A 20,079-nucleotide genomic window follows, 5' to 3' on the forward strand; every position below is an offset into this window, starting at 1 on the left:
ACTTTAACATCTTAAGTACAGATTTTCCTTACATAAAAGTGGAGAAAAGAAATTAAGAAACCAAAATCTCTGTGAACTGATCATTTCATGTTTGTAACAGTGACTTGAGCTACAAAGAGTTTCAGTATACCTAAGGAAATCTACAAAAGAAATGCTTCCTTTTAAGACGCAATGCTTAGAACCTGTTTCTTATTCTATGATCCTGCCAATATTCCTAGTCTGTGTTCTTGTCTATAAAGCCAGTAACCTTGAACTCAGTGGGACGCCCTGCTGGAGCAAATCTATTTAGTTCTCATTTGATGTCTCTGAATACGCTGTTATTTCAAGGGACTTAATGTGGGCTGAGTCATCATGCAGATAGGTATGAATAAGCCAAACTTTTTTTTAAGAGACCGGAATATGGTTGATGTGTACTTGATTTTCACATTGCTGTTTGAGAAGCAGTTTTAGGTGTGGTGAGCAGGGAGCAGCATCCCGTGTCCTTACCTGAGGATCTCATCTGTAGATCAGGGTTACGGATCTTTCCATATGGTACCAGTCTCACACGTAGCTGAAGTTCCCCTTGCTGGGTCCACGGTCAAATATTGCAACTCTTCATGATGAAAAGTGATGTGGAATGTCAAATATCTATTTAAACTGGCTGCTGGCTCAGGGTCAACAAAGAGTTCAACAATACTGACCCAGCTGTAGCTGTAGAAAAAGCAGTGAGTAAGTTCAGCTGGCTTTCAGGCTAAATTCTCTTCTAATCAAACCATGTCCTGAAGAAATTTTGTTCTTGACAGGACACTTGAGTGTCCCCAATGGAGTTGGGACATAGGGATGCATGAACTGGGACATAAGCTCCATCTGCATTTGAGGTTTGAAATAAATCTGTAGTTTATACTCAGATCTTTTTAATTTTTAGGTTTAACAATTATTTTGCCCATTTTTCTGGGGACATGGGGTTTTTCTTACTATAATGTATTTTTCTTACTGTTTGAATAGATACAAATACACAGACAAACAAAAGTAGCACGTTCAGGTGGTTTCATGCTGTTTTTGTTACTTAGCAGTGTGAGAGCTGCCCTTATTAAATAACAAAAGCACTGTAGGCACCTTGGACAGTAGTTTTACTGTGTGCATTCATTCCTACAGGTCTCTTCAGAGGAATCTGCTAAGGAAACTTTCTGCTGATGTTTTCAAGAAATACCAAGATCTTAAAAATCTGTAAGGGAGTGCTGTAACATAAAATACCTACCTAGTGCCTTAAATATTCATCCTTTCCTTCTCCCATATGTACACACACAGAGTTAACATTTAAGTAACAAAAGTCTGGTTTGTCTCACCCTTTGCTACCTCGTGTGTACCCTGTTTGGCTCAAGTACCTTGATTTGACGTCTGTGTTTTTTCAAAACCATACTTTCTGCATATTTAATGGGTTTTGTTTATAAACTGGTTTATACCAGAAAAATGCTAAACTTTAATTTTGTCTGAAGGATGTTGCATTTATAATAAACAGTAAAATGCCAAAATAAATTTAAGTAACTTAATCAATTTATTCTGGAAACAAAGTTTGGAAACACAGACTTCCCATTATCATGGGAAGCTCACTCCCATGGCACGTGGTTTTACTCCTAATTATGTCTGGTACTGATTTGATAATGCCCAATGGGTCAAATTATTATGGCAATACAATACTGTCTTATGTTTTCCAGAGTGTAACATATATGCTGCTCAAAAATCATAGCCTTTAACAAGTTTTCTTGATATCGAAGTAATGAAATTAAGAAGCAGGGCTTCTATGTCACCAATTTAAAATGTTCTCTAATGGGAAATTCCTGCACTGCAGCACCATCTTGCGTTCTGAAAGCTAAGTCCTATTATGTCCCTTAAAGTCTTGAAAGGTTAAGTGTTCGCTAAAAGAAATACATCCATACCTATCTGTACAAAATGTTTGTTTGTAATATCGACTTCACACCCTTCTGAGAGATAACTTTACATTTTCCAAAAGGTCTTGAGCAGTGTTTGACAGAAGCCCATTTTGTAAAAGCCAAAGTCAGATTTCTTATTGCTGTTTGTCAGGAATGTACCTAGATGCTTCATTAAGTGTAATTTAATTAAAGGACTCAAGTTTAAATATTATTCAGAGAATTACATTGTAATGCTTTAAAATTATTTGAAAAGGATTTAATATTTGCAGTTGATAATATTTTTTTCAACTCATTATTTCATCAAAATAGATTTTAAAAGAATTTAAAAAATAGATACAGAAGATTAGTAAGATTTGCTTTACCTTTTTATTATATTATCTTTAAAATGTAGCATCTTGAGAACTCTCTGACATTAAAAACGGAAAATTCAAAAATTATTTTAATTTGACATTTACTGTGCAAAATTTTGCTTGTAGCAGAGATCTGGGTAAACACAGAGATCAGGTCACAGAGGTGAGAACTGCACAGTTAGGACCTAATCAAGGATGTCACAAAGAATTACTCCATTGTTCATCTCTGGCAAGGCAAGCATCCACTTGAATGATTTCTGTAATTTTGCTCTTTGTATGAATTCCTTTAAACACAACTGCAGTCTTTGCAGCTATAGCTGTGAAATGGTTGTTGTCAAATTCAAGGTGTAATAACTTTGACAGCTTCTTTTAAAGTATCAAATGTGCATTCAGTTTAGCCGATAGATTTTAATTGGTTACTTATGTTTGCTTTAACTTTGCTTGTTTAGAGAATAAATTGTTTTGGGTTTGTATCTTCTTAGGTATCTTCAGAATAATAAAATCAGAGTCATATCTGAACGTGCTTTTAAAGGTTTATACAACCTGACAAAACTGTAAGTACTGCTTTTAAAATACTGAAGTATTCAGTAGCAGCAGGCAGAGCTCTGACAGTCACTAAGGATGTGTCTCTCTATTTGATTCCATATTATGAACTTCCAAAACTTTAATTCAATGGTTGAATTGAGAAAGCAAAGACAGATTATGAGCTCTATGTGCAAGCTTATCTGGCAGGACAGTACTTTGAAAAGACAAGCTGGCTCCATACTGCAGCTATTGCCCAAATCCTCAGAATGGAAGAAGGAGACAGTATGGTACCCTGCAGAAAGCCAAAGAAAATGAAGAAGGAATAAAATGAAAGTGAGAGCTTGTGGTGGATGAAAACTCTTTAAGACTGTGTTTTGGTTCACAAAAGCAATTCAAAATAACCAGTATGGGTGATGAAAGGAACACTTTTCTTCTTTATTGTGCAGCAACTTTTTGAAAGGTGCTTCTAACTTTTAAGGGAAACGCTCAGTGAAAGAGACAACACATAAATTGCACTGTTTGGTTCAGAATTTTTACTGCAATGTTTTCAAAAGGAAAGTTTTTAAAAGTTGTACCTCTTATTCTTTCCATCACACAAATGCCGTTGATTATCTGATATTACAGCTGCTGTTATTATCTTCCCAGGCCATTTATAGTAGCCCTCCCCATTCATTTTCAGCCTTTCTTTTTCCGTTATTCTGGTATCTACATTTATGACTAATATCCTTAACAAAGACTGAATGGGATCCTGGGAACTTTCATGGAACAAATCACTCCACAGAAGGAAACTGGAAAGAGACTGAAATATGACACAGTGAAAATATTTAGCTGGCTGTGCTTTCTTATAGATAAGACAAAGTGCTCTACATAATTGCTCTTAAAATTCTTACTAGAGAGAGTCCTGCCTTGCTCTCAAAGGCATGAAAATTACATAGTCAAAAATAATAATTATTAAAAAAATAGGAGTATTCTGATAAATTATCAAGGAAGAAATAGTCTTAAAACTCATTTTCATGCATCTGCCGCTAATTAATCATTCCATTCATTCATCTTTGTTTTAGATACCTGAGTAACAACAAGATAACAAATTTGGAGCCTTTTGTCTTTGCAGACCTCCACAGACTTGAATGGCTGTATGTTGTTTTCTTATTTTTATGTTTGTTTACTCAATAAATAATTAATTTTAAAAGTAATACATAAATATTTCGATTGCTTTCATTTTTGTGCATAGCTTTACTTTACACGTGTTAATAACTAAGGAACTCCTGTAACGCTGTGCTAGATAAAAATGCAATTGGTTTTGATGAGAGCAGAAAATAGTTCTTGAGCTACTAATAGTGGCTTCAATGGTTGATGACTTATAACAATAATAAATAATGTTTATTAGTAATTACTTGTTTCAAATGAATACATCAAATAACCTAACTACTATAAAACAGTAGATAGGTATTTTTGGGGCAGGTCTTTTCCTGTAAATAGTGCTTAAAATGTCCAGACAAAATTACTGTCAAAACCTGAAATATTGGTTTATTACTGCTTTTCAGACAGATTTTGACTAAGTAAAGTTATTAAAAATAAGCAAATAACACATCGTACGTTCTTCTGCATGTTTGAGACTGTTGGATTGCCACAGAATACTGTTAGATTGTGCTGCTTTGTTTTTTCTGAGAATCCATTCAAAATGTCTTGATCAAAGGATTTAAAATCCTCAAAGGAAAACACTTTTTCTAAGTTGAAAGTAATGATGTTTTCTAAGTTACTTTTTTTAAATTAAATTCTTCTGAATGGAAATTAATTCAATTAATATCTTAACCTGTCAAGGAATAATGTGTTAATTTTTTTAAGTAGTTTGACAGGACTTTTGAAGAAATTCACTGCAAAGCTTGTTACTTTTTATTATCTCTTTAAGACTGAAGTCAATTATCAATCTGATACATATTTTGCTGTAATTTATAGGATAATTGAAAACAATAGGATAAATCGGATCTATCCATTAACATTCTATGGACTCAAATCCCTTATTCTTCTGTAAGTATGAAACAAGATAAAAAGTGTTACTTAAAAGAACAGAATAGGAAGGGCATATGCATATAAAAACCTTTTTACACCAACTCTTCTTGCTCACCCCAGAGTGCTGGCAGTAAACCTGCAGCTTTTCCTTACGCCAGGCAAAATGTGCTGGAGTAGGAGGATTTTGGCAGCAGTGGATATGCAGTGACTGGAAAAGTATAGGGAGAAGGGTGGGGAAAATGATAAAAGGTGTCACTGGGAGGGCAGTGTCGAGGCAGCAGCAGCACTGGGTTCCAGGTGTCCTCCAGAGCCGTGGAGTGACACGAGGGGGTCCCACAGTCCCTGCCCCTGGCAGCAGCACAGCCCCCATCCCCAAGACCTCTCTGTGGTCTGCCACTGCCCTCTCCAGCCCGAAAGATGAGGAACCCTCTTCCCCCGCATCCCAGAGGGAAACCTGCCTCCACATCCCACTTCACCCATCACCCAGAGAAGTTACATGTTCTGACTGAATAGTGGATTTGTATTGGCTTGCTACATTTCATTTTAATAGCAGTGAAGTGGAGTAAACATCTTTCCTGATAATTAGCAAGCTAAGGATAAGATACTGCTGCACAGGATGCCACAGGGAAAATATGTGGAAGTTGAAGAAAATAATACTACTTTCAACACTATTCAAGATCTGAATTTTTTTTTTTCAGAAGTACATAAGAGACGTTAATTTTTTCTATAACTGTACAAATATAACCAGCTGTACTATTCCTCTTTTTTTTTTTTCAGAGAGATGATGAATAATTCTCTTGCTCGTTTGCCTGATAAACCTCTTTGCCAATATATGCCAAGATTAAACTGGCTGTAAGTCCACCTTATTTCACTAGAATAATATTTTTTTTTTGTCTTTGAATGGCACTTCCATGCCACTTTTTCTAATGGGGTGCTGGATCCTGCAGAGTGCCTGCTGGGTCACTGCAGGGCTAGTGGTCTGAAGCCATCAGTTAAGTGTGCAGAAGTATTACATGTCTGCCTCCCACTCTCTTCTGTGTAGGCAAGAAGTTCTGGTTGTATTTTTCTTCAATTACCTTAGAATAAGTGCCTATTTTTCTTCAATTACCTTAGAATAAGTGCCTATGTTTATTTTCAATGATTGATGGGGTTCTTTTATATCTCAGAGACCTTGAAGGCAACCATATCCATCATGTGAGAAATGCCACTTTCATCTCCTGCAGCACTCTAACTGTTCTGTAAGTAATTGGATATGCTAGCTAGCCAGAGTGAGATGTGCTTATACTGAACAGCCAAGTGATTCCTTACAGCTAATATAAAAGTTGCCTGAGTATTATGGCTATTTATCTCTTGAGGATATTAAATTAAAATGTTTGAAGTGAGCACCACACAGAATAACCACTGTTTACATTTTATAACAAAGTTCCGGATTGAAATATGTAACTAAACTTGACTGAAGAGATTTTGGTTGATACTAAGATTTAGAAATTTTCATTATAACCTTTTTCTTGGAGTCAAATATCTCATAATGAGAACCAGCAAACATACAAAACATATAGCTTGTTGCTTATTTTGATTGGCTGGTGGGTTGGCTGGCTCATCAATTTTAGAATTTTCTCCGAAGTTTCTTCAGTGATGATGTAACCATCTTCAGAAAATCCCTTCTACTTTTTGGTAGATTAGTAGGCTCCATGGTGTGTGTCACTTTCAATTTTTAGCTCTTCTGCAGGACCCATACTCTTGGTTTTCTCTTAGTTCTTAAAATCCAGGTTGTTCATTTAAGGAATAAGCCCAGTGGCAGGTGCAATAAGGGTGAATGAAACGTTGCACAACCATGTGCCTGTGTCTGAGATATGGTTAGGTCACAAGCCTTCCAGGCCACTTAATCTTCCCTTTAATTGGCCCTCAGCCACTGTACACCAGCCTACCATGGGTCTATGTGTGTATATATATATATACATATATATGCAGAAGTACATGCGTGTATAGGATGTATAGGCAAAAAAAGTTATTTACCAAATAATAAAATGGCAAACCTCTAGATGCAATTAACTTGTTAATGGAATTGGGCAAATATTTGAAGATGCAGAGAACAGAGGACTTTTAAAGTTTATATAAAATCTTCTCTCCAAAATCAAATAGATATCAAGAAGAAGCAACATAAGTTTGTTTTATTCTTTCAGGGTGATGAGACGAAATAAAATCAGCTCCCTAAATGAAAACAGCTTTTCTTCTCTCCAGATGTTAGATGAATTGTGAGTAGATCTCTTATTTGTACAAGTCACAGAGTTTTGTGATTTATATTGGAAATATCATTCATCATTAATTCTATTTCATGTAACATGCTCAGGAGATGGCATCCTTCCTTAGGGTGTTTTTTTTAATATATATTGAATAGGGAAGAAATAGTCAATAAAGGACATAGCCTGTGTCAGTCATAATGGGGCTTCTGCTCACAGGATCATTATGTTCCCTGAATAGAATAATATTATTTAACTTTGCATCACCACAGTTAGGTGCATGTGTGCCTTCAGTGTCTTTTTGACTAGTTTGGCAGTTTTGGTTGGACTGAGAATTTTACTCCTGTGTTGTTAGGATTTATGCATACTGAAAGTAAGGTGAAAGGCAGAGGCAAAAAACCAAGGCAAAGATGTGCTGTTTAGCCCATGTGGAAGAATTCCCATCATGAAACAATATGTTTAATTAATTTCTAAGCTTCTACTGGCCAAAATAATGGTGTTTTACTTTCTTTTTGTTGGAAATAAAATAGCAATAAATTATGTATCTAATGGTATAACTAATGAGACCAAGAGAGATCTGATAAATCTAGCTTCTCACCTTGTTTTAACATCATTCTTTTATAGTTCAGGTTTCTGATAACATATAGAATAAATAATATCCTATTTGGCAAATAAAATTGTGTATACTGAAACTGCAAAACTATTCAGTAAAATTACTGTGTAGTAAGGACTTACTGTATCCTATCTGTTTCTGCAGAGACTTGGCTAGCAACAAGATTGAATCACTTCCTCCATACATATTTAAAGAACTAAAGGAGCTTTCACAACTGTAAGGATTCTTGGTTAATATTATATATAACTGTATATTTCTCATTTCATAGGATGCTTTCAGTCATATGTGCCAGGAAAGAGAAGAGCACATTTGTTTGTATGCATCATTTAAGTTCTGCCTAAAAAACACTTATGCCAAAAGCAATTCTATATAGCATTTTGTCCAGAATAATTTTGTAAAAGATGTGCATTTTCATGTCCCAAAAGACAGCATGTTCAAATTCTACCTTTTTCTAGATCTTGTTAATACACACAAAATGAGCTATGCTAGATATATATAATGAGAAATTAATAATTTGATGGGAATGTTTAATGTGATATCAGGATTCAACTCTAAAAACAGATCATAAACTCATAAGAGCATCATACAGATGCCTTGTTTACAATTGTTTTGTTCCTGAAAGAGTTCCAAAAAAGCACAAGGTAATATAAAACCAGACAGTTTCTCTTTTTCCCATTACACATACATAGGCAAATTTTCAAATGTTGCTGTTGGAAAGTCCCAGTCTTTCTTGCATAATCTGAAAGAGACACTAGTCACAACATTGAAGATCTCTGGAGGAGAGGAAGTAGTACTCAAACACAGGAATAACTTATTTTGTGCATTTTCCAGCATTATTGGGATCCAACATGTACATTGGGGCAGCGAAGTGTGTACAGCTGCATTTATTGAGTTTGTGCATTTTAATTGCAATAAAGAAAAGTTATGTGGAGAAGTAAAAGGGGACATACCTAGAAACACTCTTGCACAGAGTGGCAGCATATAATGCTATTTTTACATTCTAACTTGTCTCTGTCTCTTGAACTCACACCCAAAATCAAGTGTAATTTATTTCTAGATGCATGCAGTTCAGCTAGGTTCTTTTACTTAAAAAGACAGGTCTGGAGAGTTTAACAACTAAATATTTCTGTAGTCAAAACCTTTAGGCATCAGCCTGGGAGGGGCGGTTGTGTGTGTGTGTACATGGCAATAGCACACCTGTGAAGCATCTGATGATTCTTTCCACTGGCTTAGGAAGTTAAAAAACACTAAATGATTGTTACCATTTGTAGTTGTAACTGCCAGGTGTACAAGTCCCTCCTACAGTACTAGTAAAGTAAATGGGTTATGTAGATTGCCTTTGGTTTTGGAGCAAGCTGTAAGGAATGTGGCCAAAGTCACTTTTGTTTTATTTACAGGAACCTTTCTTACAACCCCATCAAGAAAATACAAATAGACCAGTTTGATTTTCTAATTAAACTCAAATCCCTGTAAGTATCAAGTTTTTATATTTTAGCTATATTTTCTTTCTGATTATGCACATCTCCCTCAGTAGGACATGGTCCAGAATTTGTTTTTTAAGAAATTGCTCCTGAAGAGTTTAGGGGGAGTTTTTGCAGGTGCACTAACACAGCAGCTCTAACTTGAATTCTGCCAGCAAAGCTCCTCCTAAAACTGTGAGACAGTGCAGCAACAATCTTGCAAATCTGAAATTATCCAGCAGTAGATTTAAGTACATCTTCACTGGTCACTTCACATCTGAGGTAACCAGCTTGGTGTAGAGCACAGCGTAGGCTCTTGTCAGACATCACTTCAAAATCATAGAATAGTTTGTTTTGGAAGTGAACTTTAAAATATAGTTCAACTCCCCTGCAATGAGCAGGGACATCTTCAACTAGATCATGTTGCTCAGAGCTCTGTCCAACCTGACCTGGAATGCTTCCAGGGATGAAGTATCTACCACCTCTCTGGACCACTTATTCCAGTGTTTCACCACCTCATCATAAAAAATTTCTTCCTAATATCTAGTCTAAATCTACAATTTTTTCGTTTTAAACCATCACCCCATCTCCTATAGCAACAGGCCCCACTAAAAGTGGTTGTGGCGATTAAAAACCAGATGTTTCCTTGGACAGAAGTGCACTAGGAGTTTATGATCTGACCCGTGAGCTGTAGCCAGCAGTACGCACACCTTTGTTGGTCAGACCAGCTTTCTTACAGTGATTTAGCCTCCTGGCCAAATTCAGCTGAATTTGGTAAATGGCTAGTGAACTGAAAATACTAAATCTGTGTAATTGTCATGAAAATAAGCAGCTGAGAACAGAAAATAATAACCAATTACCTCCTTACAGTCAAACTAAAGCATGGTTTTATCCATTTATCTATTATTTAACACCAAAGAACTCATACAACTCAGTGATCATGGCCTTCCATGTTTTTAGTTTAAAAAACTGTTAAATCTTGAGATAGATCTATAGGCAGCTGTATGTTGGCAGTTTGTAGAACACCAGTTCCCTCTTCATATGTCTGAAATAGTGAAAACAGTTGGGGAAAGCATTCCCCAGGATTCCTTGCAGCACTTAAATAAAACTAGCACATTTCCATGTTGGGGCTTTTTCATGTCTGCCAGCAAAACTGCCCACTAACCCACATCATCTAACCACTAAGTCTGTACTTTTCTCCATTTTTCCCTAAATGTGTTCAGAACTCACATGAGTATTACATTCAAAGCTTTGAACAATCATAAGGCTTCCCACAAGCAGAACCAAAGACCTCTGACCGGCTGCACCTCTAACCAGTGAATGGGATGGACTGGAAGGATACAGAACCTGAAGTTCTAAAAGAACATCTTACAGAGTTAAACCTTATAGGTCTAGCACTGCAGGGGAAACAATATTGCTGCTTTATATATATATATATATATATATAAATTTAAAATAAGGAATCCCACCTGTGTGTCAAAAGAAAGCCAGCATTTTCTCTCACATGCTGTATTCTGTGTCTCAACTTCCTGCTGCTCTTGACGTAATGAAGACTGAGTTCCTGGGTTGGTTTGTTTGTCTAGTAAAGCACTCCCTTGGATAAAAGACAGAAGAGATATGTAAAAATATTACTACTAGAACAAGTTATTATTTCCCCAGAGATGATGAAAGAACATCAGTAGAATAGTAATTTGAAAGGGCAACATATTAATCAGAGATTCGTGAATTCTCATGACTGAGAGCAGCAATAAAAGAGTTGGTCATGCATCTGGATGAACAGTGAGTTTATTAAAATTATTTGCAATTCCTTTCATTCCACTTTAGACTTTACTCAGACTTTCTGAGTTTCAAACGGATGACAGATTAGATGCAATTAAAGTTTCAAAGGGATGACAGATTAGATGCAATTAAAGTTCTTCTCTAGTTTCCTAACCATAAAATCACAACTAAATGCTCATAAAATTTGGTTTTTTACTGCTGAGTTTCTGTGGCCTTTTACTGAGAATATACTTTTACAGCAGCTTGGAGGGTATTGAAATTGCAAACATCCAGAGGAGAATGTTCAGACCCCTGAGAAACCTTTCCCACATGTAAGTAGTTTACTCTAGTTTGCTTTTTTTGGTCTGAATTTTACAATTACGGAATACTGGATAATTGAAAACAAAGGTGTGGGAAAAGCAGCATGTACGCAGTTGTGGAATTTTGACAATTTTCAGTTAATTTTTCTTCTTTCAGAATATGTTTTCTGAGTAGTTACTAGAGAGTTTTGATATTCTGACAACTAACCTAGAATGATCTCTTACCTGTTTCTCACAACCAGATATTTTAAGAAATTCCAGTACTGTGGGTATGCTCCTCACGTGCGCAGCTGTAAACCCAACACTGATGGAATTTCCTCCCTCGAGAATCTTTTAGCTAGCATCATACAGAGAGTGTTTGTCTGGGTTGTATCTGCCATCACCTGCTTTGGAAACATTTTTGTTATCTGCATGAGGCCCTATATCAGATCGGAGAATAAGCTGCACGCCATCTCCATAATGTCTCTCTGCTGTGAGTACTCCATGCCTAGAAAAAGATCTTTTTAGTCTGCTTGTAGTGTGTGTGATATTTGTTATTATAGTACAGTGACATATTTCCAGCATTGAATTAACTGTACTTTCTTGATGTTGCAAATGACAATACAAAATGCTCTGCCCTGTATACCAGGCGGTGTCATTAAATGCTGCCTTTGGCAGGTGGTGTATTCCAAAGGTTTCATGTTTGATTTTCATGCTGTGGGAATTCTGTCAAATTCCCACTTTCTTCAGCAAGAAGAAATAAAATTCCAATATTTCAAATTCCCACAAACCTCTATTTTACCATGCATTTGTCAGTAAGTAGCAATATCTGCATGTAATTATTGTGTTCAAAAGGTCTATTTTTTGCACAAGCAAAAGGTTGCTTATGCAAGTATATAAAATTAATCTATCCTAGCTCCCCAATATTAGGAATTGGGGTGGTTTTTTTTCATTTTAGTCCTGAAAGCAAGACAAGTTTATGGATGAACTACTTGGCAGTACAGTCACTACAATCCAGAGTCTCTCAATACAGGAGAGTCTATAAGTACTGCACAAACACAATTAGACGCATTTTGAAAGGTAGTTGTCAACCTTGTATAAAATTATTGCAACATTTCTAAATACATCATGTCACTGATTTTGAAACTTTATTTTTCCCATAGAAACAATCTGAACACTAGGCAAAATTCTTAGCAAAGTAGCCAGGAAGCCTTCAGTTCTGTGTTGACAGGTCATCTTCTCTTACTAGTCTTAGTCTTGTCATAGACTAGACTAGCCTTTGCACATGAATTTTGAACTAGCATAAGGTGGAAAAAACAAACTTTGAATCCAGTGGATGGCCTATTGTTCCGGTTTGTCTTGGACCCCAAGACACCTATTCAAAGAAAATTATCTTAAGCCAAATGTTAATATAGAAATAAATAAAGAAATAAGACCTAATAAAAAAGGTTTGCAATAATATTTCTATAAATACAGCCGTATCTTTTTCTATTTGCAAACAAATTTTACCAGGGCTTTAAAAAATGGAAACAGGTATGAAACATAGACTGTCAGTACAAATGAAAAGGAAAACCAAAAAACAAAAAAAGTTCTCTAAAATTTTACTGCCTTAATTGTAATTCATAATAGCATTCCAGATGCAATATTGATTTAATATCTATGTATTAGCTAACTTGTAAGTATGTACTCATATATATATATATATATATATATATGTGTGTGTGTGTGCATGTGTATGTGTGTGTGTTTGTCTGTTTTCCAATATACATATACAGAGAGAACGGGAAATTCAGATGTGTAAATAATGATGTTAAGCACTGTGCCCACAGGTGCTGACTGTCTGATGGGAATATATTTATTTGTGATTGGAGCTTTTGATCTTAAATATCGTGGAGAATACAACAAGCACGCTCAGTTGTGGATGGACAGTATTCACTGTCAGTTGGTTGGATCGCTGGCTATTCTGTCTACAGAGGTGTCAGTCTTACTGTTGACTTATCTGACTTTGGAAAAATACATCTGCATAGTTTATCCTTTTAGGTGTTTGAAGCCCAGAAAATGCAGGACAATTTCCATTTTGGTTCTTATCTGGATAATCGGGTTTGCTGTTGCTTTTATCCCACTGAGCAATAAGGAATTTTTCAGGAACTACTATGGCACCAATGGCGTCTGTTTTCCTCTTCATTCAGAACAATCGGAAAGTTCAGGAAGTCAGATATATTCTGTTGTGATTTTCTTAGGTAAGTTGCATTTCTTCTTTATATACTATTAGAGCTGCAAAAGAACCAAGATTCCAAACAAATAAGATAGCTGTGATGTTCACACCTCCTTGGATTTAGATGCTCCAGCAACCATTTAAAGACTATTTCCAGTATGAATATTTTACTGTATGAGATGTGTACCCCCCTATCTTAAAATGCGTGAAGGACTGAGAAAGTAGAAACAAATTATTGACCATTATGTTCTTGAATTAACAGCCTTTGTTAGGGAAGTAGAGCAATAGTAAGACCAGAGAAATATTTGGTTTTAAGCAGATAGCAGTCATTTGCCAGTTATCAGTGAATAAAATCAATACCTGAGTAGAGGCAAAAATTCAGTCTTCAGTTGAGGACAGACTCAGATTTTCTGGCCACTTAATTCCATGGGACTAAAAGTTTAGATGAAATATTCTTCTACCCAGACTGCAAATAGGTGATGTAGAATTGCCATTATGCTTTTAAATTATGATTAATTTTAACTTTTAAACAGGTGTAAACTTGGCAGCTTTTATCATCATTGTGTTTTCCTATGGGAGTATGTTCTACAGTGTTCACCAGACAGCTATTATGGCTACTGAAATTCGGAATCATATTAAAAAAGAGATGATCCTTGCTAAACGTTTTTTCTTCATTGTATTTACTGATGCACTATGTTGGATACCTATTTTTGTCTTGAAACTCCTTTCTTTACTTCGAGTAGAAATACCAGGTATGTCCTTTCTTTTGTGAGGCTGTTTCAACAGTGCCAGCATGAAGTGTTTCTTCTACTTCAGAAGAAAAAGAGTTTAATGAAATGAACTATATTGCTGAAATTAACTTCATGTTCCATATCTATATCTATGTACACACAATACAATGAACTATATAGTTTTGTTCTTTAATTGAACTATATTACTATAATCATCAAAGATTAGCCACCTTTGACTTACATAAAAAACTCCAAAGTTTAAATCATTCAAGTCTGTCTACATATGGCATCTATAAAGCATAGAAAATATACCTGAAAATCAAGGCTGAGTTGCATTGGCTTTTCTCATCTTACAACTTTTGCTAGTTCTATTGCCTAAACAACTCAGGACAATATAGTGTTTCCTATCTTGATTTAATAATGTACCTTATTCTGAAATAACTTTATTTTACAAGCTGGTATTTATAGTTCAAATCATTAAGTTACATAGAGCTCTGCTTATCTTCTTCATGCTGTGAGTATATTCCCATGTAAAAATAGTATAACCTAAGAGATTAATATTGCACCTTAATTTTTTCCTTCACTTTTCAATACCAGTATATGCCAGAAAAAAGTCTCTTTGTGTGAGGCTTGTAAACCCTGTTAGAGAGGACATGTGAGTGTGAACAGATCAGCAACAGCAGATTCAGACTCAGTGTACAGATGTATGTCAAAATATTATGTTGGCAAGAAAATGTTTTAGCTCACACGATTTTGCCTTATGTGCTGACCAGAGGGTTGGGAGTGGAGCTTTTCAAAGTCTGGACTTGCTTTTCAAAGGTCTGGAAGTTACACTGGTTATGTCAAATATTCAGTTATTTTAAATCTTCTAAAATGCTTCTTCAAGAAGCTATCAAACCGCCTAAGATATTTGAAAGAAAATATTGCTACAAGTAGAAGCAGGTGGATTATAAGTCAGGAAACCTTGAAGAAATCTTGCTGAATCACAGGGTGATCTTGGATTCAGCAAATTAGTGTTCTGTGATAGATAAACCAGATTAAACAGTAATTACTCGTTTCATGAAACTACGCATGACAGCTAGCTGCCTGCATTTACACAAGCTGTAAACCTCTTTTGATAGCTTTTGGTTTTTGTTGGTGATACATTGTGACAGCTTTAGAACCTAGCACCTGCTTGTTTCCAAAACTGTAGCCAATATGATGAGAGTCAACAGGAATGTCTTGATACTGCAACAAAGTTGTAAAACTGGAGAGGGGCAAGGAGGGGTATCAGGCAAGGAGAGTCAATGGAGTTTTTCGTGCCTCTTAGAACAGTTTTTAACAGTTTTATAAGTCAAACAATGCAACAGAGGGCACCCACTGACATCTTTCAGCATTTTAATCCTGTTCCTTCTCCACCTGCCCCTCAGGTAACTTATCTCCCAAACAGTAAAGGATGAGAAGGGGATGTTGTAAAAATGCACAGACTTAGATAGGTGGACAGCGAACACAGAAACTCTTACCAACAGGAAAAGAAGGAATAAGGAGGATGTATACAATGCTCTTTTTCAGGGGAGGAATGGAGAAGTCCTGGTGCAGAACAGAAAACCAGCCTCTGAGGGGATACAGGGAATGGAGGATACTGTTTTGAAGGAGGACAGAACATCAGGGGCGTCATTAGGACTGCATGTCGTCAGTCATGGGAAGAGAATAGGGAACAGACATCACAGGAAGAGACAGGGAGCAAAGCAGAGACAAAAAGTTTTGGGGCAAGAAAAAGGGGCTCAGCCAGAACAAGAAGTCTGTCAGGGCAAATAGGAAGCTACAGCATAGAAAAGAGAGATAACTGGAACTACTGAGAGAACAATGTCAGCTTTTGCAGGGAGTCCTGGAAACAGAGATAGGAGGCCATGCAAGTGTAACAGCAAGAAGAAAAAGAAAAGCACCTGTTGTGCCAGGAGCTCAGCCTAAGAGCACACAACCTCCCCCTCTCACCAAGAAGCTACGCTGTGTTGGCATCAAGTGCTTATGTTAACTAAAGAGTGCAAACACTGGAATGCATATTACAGCTGCCTTTCTTTTTCCCTCCCTAAGGTACCATAACTTCTTGGGTGGTGATTTTTATACTGCCAATAAATAGTGCTTTGAATCCTCTTCTCTACACTTTGACTACACGACCTTTCAAAGAAATGATTCACCAGGTTTGGTACAACTACAGGCAAAGAAGATCCAAGAGAGCTAAAGGCAGCCAGAAACCATATGGTCCATCATTCATTTGGGTAGAGATGTGGCCAATGCATGAAATCCCACCAAAGGTCACGAGGCCTGTGCTTTGTACAGACTCTTCGGATGCTTCAGTGACTACACAGTCAACCAGACTAAATTCATACACGTAATTCCATTTTGAACCCTCACAGTGACATCGGCACTGTTAACTTCACATCTGTGGGCTTACTGCTTTACAGCCACGAGGAAAATGAGGGAGGTGTGACATCAGGGCTCACGTGAACCACTGCAGGAAGAAGAGGGAGCCATGTGTCTGTTTGCAGGTAGAACTGGCATTTTACCATCTCACGGTAGTACCTGACATTTTGACAATTTATCGTAGATCCGAATGAGAAATCAGTTGTTTGGGGCTTTTTTCTTCCAGAAGCCAAGTGTGTGAAAAAAAAAAAAAAAAAAAAATTTATTGTCATTTGAAACATCTCACCCTGAAAGCAGATTGTTTCAAAATCATCTGTGTATGGAGAAGTGTGTGTGTGTGTGTGTGTGTGTGTGTGTTTATTTTCTTTTTCTTTTTTAAATTTCCCATTTCAACAGCTGATTTTTATTAAAATAGTTAGTTGGTTTCCTCATTAAGAAATGTATTTCCTCCTCAAAGTTTCTGACTGGCTCTATTTAGGCTGCATCATCTTAAAAAGCTTTAAGGAGCAATAGCTGTAAGAAAAACATTTAAATTTCATAATTAGGTCAGTTAACTATATTTCTCAAAGACAAACAAGTGAAAATTGTATTCCTTTTATAAATTTACTATTTGACTCAAGTAAAAGCAATAGTGAAATTGTAATGATAGTTCTAATACAGCTGCCAGGTTGGACAAGGCCTTGATGAGCCTGGTCTACTGGGAGGGGTCCCTGCCCATGGCAGGGAGAGGCTGGGACTAGTTAATCTTTAAGATTCTAGTTCAGGCAGAATCAGAGCTGTAGTGAAGAAAAAAATAAAAAAGGAGTGGTTTGGGGATTTTTTTTTCCCAACTGAGTGTCCCCCAGCTTTAACTGGTAGAAGTTTCCCCCTTTAGAAGAGTATCTTACTCTGGAAAGACTGGACTGAGTATCCCATCATCTTGCTGCTGCTCTTTTCCTCACTTTTCTTAACGGGCTACCAGAGGTATCTCGCCACAGCTTGTACACTTCAACAAGTTCCAGTCTTAAGATGTCTCTCTGTGTAGCAGGGAGACAGTCAAACAGAAAATTATCAGTCTTAATAGGTGTCATGACATCTACATTTTAATCACTTTGGACATCTGACTGGATGCTTTAAAGTAATTTGAAAACCACAGCCATTCAGCACTTTTTGAAGCATTATTTTACTTCCCAGAATTACAAGGGTAAAAAACAGCTATCCCATCTGAAACAATCCCCTAGAGGCAGTTCCTTCACACATTCTTACTGAAGATAATCTTTTCTATTATGAATTATTACAACTTCCCTTCTTCTTTCAGTACCGTATTCAGTCTGATGGCCTAGAAGCCCAAAAAGGTAAAAAAATGCTTTCTTTTGCATTGATTTGAAACTATTTAAAATTAAGTTAAAAGATACTTCCAATGTTTGCACTTAACTTCTTAACAGTATAAGAAGTAGAATTTTGAAAAAGTGTGACTCACACTTCAACTGTTTACAGAACTTTGGATTATCTTGAAACTGAAGATTGTTTAGCATCTTGTTTCCACTACTGTATGTTCTACTGAAATAAAATATTATCTGCTGAACAAAATGACTTCTTTTCCAAGCTGTTTAGCAACATTTCGGGTTATGGGGGTTAAAAACAGCTGAGCAAAATCCTGCCAAGTGGATTGCCTTTAACCAGAGCAATTAGAACTCATTTCAATAGAACTTCCTTACTCTGAGGGGCCAAGCCCTCTCAAGGACTGTGACTGCCTTTGATGAGATATGCAAGGATCCCTGACCTTGCCATTACTTGTTTTTCACTGAATTTCATTACAGTTATATTCAACATCACCTTTGTTTCCTTTAGTAACACAATAATAGTCAATACTTCAGAATTTTTGCAACATCTTTATTGTTTTGATAAGCAAACTACAGTTGGTCTTTCTAAAAGTCCTACTAGTAAAAATAAGGCCGACTAATAAGTCACAGCAGAGTCATGTTCTCCTGCAGCCTGCCATTGCATTTCAGCATTACTATTTTTCACAGTGCCTGACAAAGGTACAGGAGTGTCAGTACAGCTATTTATTGCAGATCAGCAATCTTTCAGACCAAGAGGTTCTGTTAACAGTAAGCTCTAGACTATAAGACTAGTCATTGCATAAGGCAAAAATAAAAAACAGGACCAAATACTGAAAAAGCTCTGAAGTGCTTCCCCAGTGAGAGGAGAATACAAGTCACAGATTCTTTTCTAACTAATGGAAGTTTTTACTTATAGTTCAAAATAATCCATCCTATCAGTGAACAATGCTGTTAAACTTCTACCCTGCAGAGATATATGGTCCATCATAAGGCACTTTATTACAACAAAAAGTAAAATTGTTTTCAGTAATAAAACATCTTGCGAAAAATCTGCAGCTTTACAGACATACGTTACAATACTGCTAAAAATAGTAAGGTTTGGGATATAGGATTTTTCTTAAAGCTCATAAATAAGCCACAACTTGACACATTATCCCATACTCAACGTGAAGAAAAAGTGTGCATAACAAAAAACTGAAGTTAGTTCAAATTTCTCTGGAGTTGGCAGGGTTTCTGCTGGTAACAGCTCTTAAAAAGGAGGGCTGACAATTCTTCACCATAGGACTCCACTTTCCTAGCAGTAATGAGTTCTGAACGTAGCACACATATTAACTTTGTATCTATCACGTTCGCACAGAAGAAAGAGTGTGAGGTCGCTTGAGCTTCAACGAACAACCTGAAAGTCAAAACTGGTCCCCTAAACAAAGTTTTTTTATTCGGAAGACTTACATAAAACATCCATACGAGAGTCCCCAAGTATTTGTGAAAGAACTCTGGGGGAAAACAAAATTCCACATGAGCTCCCTAAAAGAGGAGGTCGAAAAGAGCCCCGCCGCCGTCCGACACGGGCGGCTCGGCGGGCAGGGCCAGCGTCAGCCGCTGGGCTTCAGGGACTCGTAGCCCTCCCTCAGCAGGTCCCGCCACGTCCTGAGGAACCGGGCGTTCTCCGAGCACTTGATGGCCAGCTCCTCCACCTGGGCCGACACGGCCGACGTCGCCTCCAGGATCTTCGCCAGCGAGAAGGCGGCCTGGAGGGACAGCAGAGGGGTTGGGGGTCGCCGGTGCCCGGCCCCGTCCCTGAGGGGGTCCCGGAGCCCGCCCGAGGGCAGCGCGCCGCACTCACGTCGCCGATCTGCATCTCCACCTCCTCCAGCAGCTCCCGTATGTTTCCGCCGGGCAGCTCCGGCGGCCCCGACCCCTCGCCCCCGCCGCGGACCCTCCGGGGCTCGGCGCCGGGTGACCCCTCGGGCACCGCCGCCGGCGGCAGCGGCCCCGCCTCGGCCATGTCCCGCTCGGCTCTCCCGCGCCGGGCGCGCCTCCCGCCCGAGCGCCGCCCACAGCACTGCCAGTGCCGCTCCCGCCGCCCGGAGAGCCGGCGGGTTGGCAGCGGCCGCAGTCACCGCCCCCAGGGGGCTCTGGGAGCTGTAGTCCTGCCGCCGGGGCGGGGCGGGGCGGGACGCGCGGCCGGGCGCGCAGGCGCGGCGGGGCCGAGGCCGGCGGGGTGTGCGCAGGGCGGTCGCGGG

The 20,079-nt window shown here is 37.9% G+C and overlaps 3 protein-coding genes across 5 annotated transcripts in view; 2 read left to right on the forward strand and 1 right to left on the reverse strand.

The window, feature by feature from the left end:
- RXFP1 (relaxin family peptide receptor 1) overlaps nucleotides 1-18,160 on the forward strand; it is a 64,822-nt gene extending 46,662 nt beyond the window's left edge. The window contains exons 5-18 of one of the 3 annotated variants that reach the window (XM_042049926.1): nucleotides 1,135-1,206; nucleotides 2,743-2,814; nucleotides 3,847-3,918; nucleotides 4,742-4,813; nucleotides 5,573-5,647; nucleotides 5,962-6,033; nucleotides 6,979-7,050; nucleotides 7,793-7,864; nucleotides 9,046-9,117; nucleotides 11,127-11,198; nucleotides 11,429-11,658; nucleotides 12,995-13,405; nucleotides 13,914-14,132; nucleotides 16,185-18,159. In XM_042049926.1, the coding sequence (XP_041905860.1) occupies nucleotides 1,135-1,206; nucleotides 2,743-2,814; nucleotides 3,847-3,918; nucleotides 4,742-4,813; nucleotides 5,573-5,647; nucleotides 5,962-6,033; nucleotides 6,979-7,050; nucleotides 7,793-7,864; nucleotides 9,046-9,117; nucleotides 11,127-11,198; nucleotides 11,429-11,658; nucleotides 12,995-13,405; nucleotides 13,914-14,132; nucleotides 16,185-16,486 (1,885 nt within the window). In that variant the 3' untranslated portion in view covers nucleotides 16,487-18,159. Of the gene's footprint in view, nucleotides 1-1,134; nucleotides 1,207-2,742; nucleotides 2,815-3,846; nucleotides 3,919-4,741; nucleotides 4,814-5,572; nucleotides 5,648-5,961; nucleotides 6,034-6,978; nucleotides 7,051-7,792; nucleotides 7,865-9,045; nucleotides 9,118-11,126; nucleotides 11,199-11,428; nucleotides 11,659-12,994; nucleotides 13,406-13,913; nucleotides 14,133-16,184 lie in introns of all 3 variants that reach the window. The other 2 variants (XM_042049924.1, XM_042049925.1) reach the window with 2 other exon arrangements.
- Nucleotides 18,161-18,365: 205 nt separating this feature from the next.
- On the reverse strand, nucleotides 18,366-19,937 carry CUNH4orf46 (chromosome unknown C4orf46 homolog). Its single transcript, XM_042049488.1, has 2 exons — nucleotides 19,680-19,937; nucleotides 18,366-19,584 (listed from the first exon to the last, which is right to left on the reverse strand). Exons 1-2 carry the CDS (start codon nucleotides 19,839-19,841, stop codon nucleotides 19,429-19,431), a joined length of 318 nt encoding a protein of 105 aa, XP_041905422.1. The 5' UTR covers nucleotides 19,842-19,937; the 3' UTR covers nucleotides 18,366-19,428.
- A 91-nt stretch (nucleotides 19,938-20,028) lies between these two features.
- The window catches only part of ETFDH (electron transfer flavoprotein dehydrogenase), a 20,327-nt gene continuing 20,276 nt past the window's right edge, over nucleotides 20,029-20,079 (forward strand). The window contains exon 1 of the mRNA XM_042049489.1: nucleotides 20,029-20,079. The gene's annotated coding sequence lies outside the window, so the exon portion shown is untranslated.

This window comes from Corvus kubaryi, unplaced genomic scaffold, assembly GCF_017639235.1.
Source record: "Corvus kubaryi isolate FWS band 111438036 unplaced genomic scaffold, C.kubaryi_AGA036_p1.0 71, whole genome shotgun sequence".
Taxonomy (NCBI): domain Eukaryota; kingdom Metazoa; phylum Chordata; class Aves; order Passeriformes; family Corvidae; genus Corvus; species Corvus kubaryi.

Excerpts from the sequence above, each read along its gene's own strand:
- CUNH4orf46 (XM_042049488.1), bottom strand. The coding sequence starts at position 19,841 with ATGGCCGAGGCGGGGCCGCTGCCGCCGGCGGCGGTGCCCGAGGGGTCA. Across the intron at positions 19,585-19,679 it reads TGGAGATGCAGATCGGCGAC|GCCGCCTTCTCGCTGGCGAA; the intron begins GTGAGTGCGGCG and ends CTGTCCCTCCAG.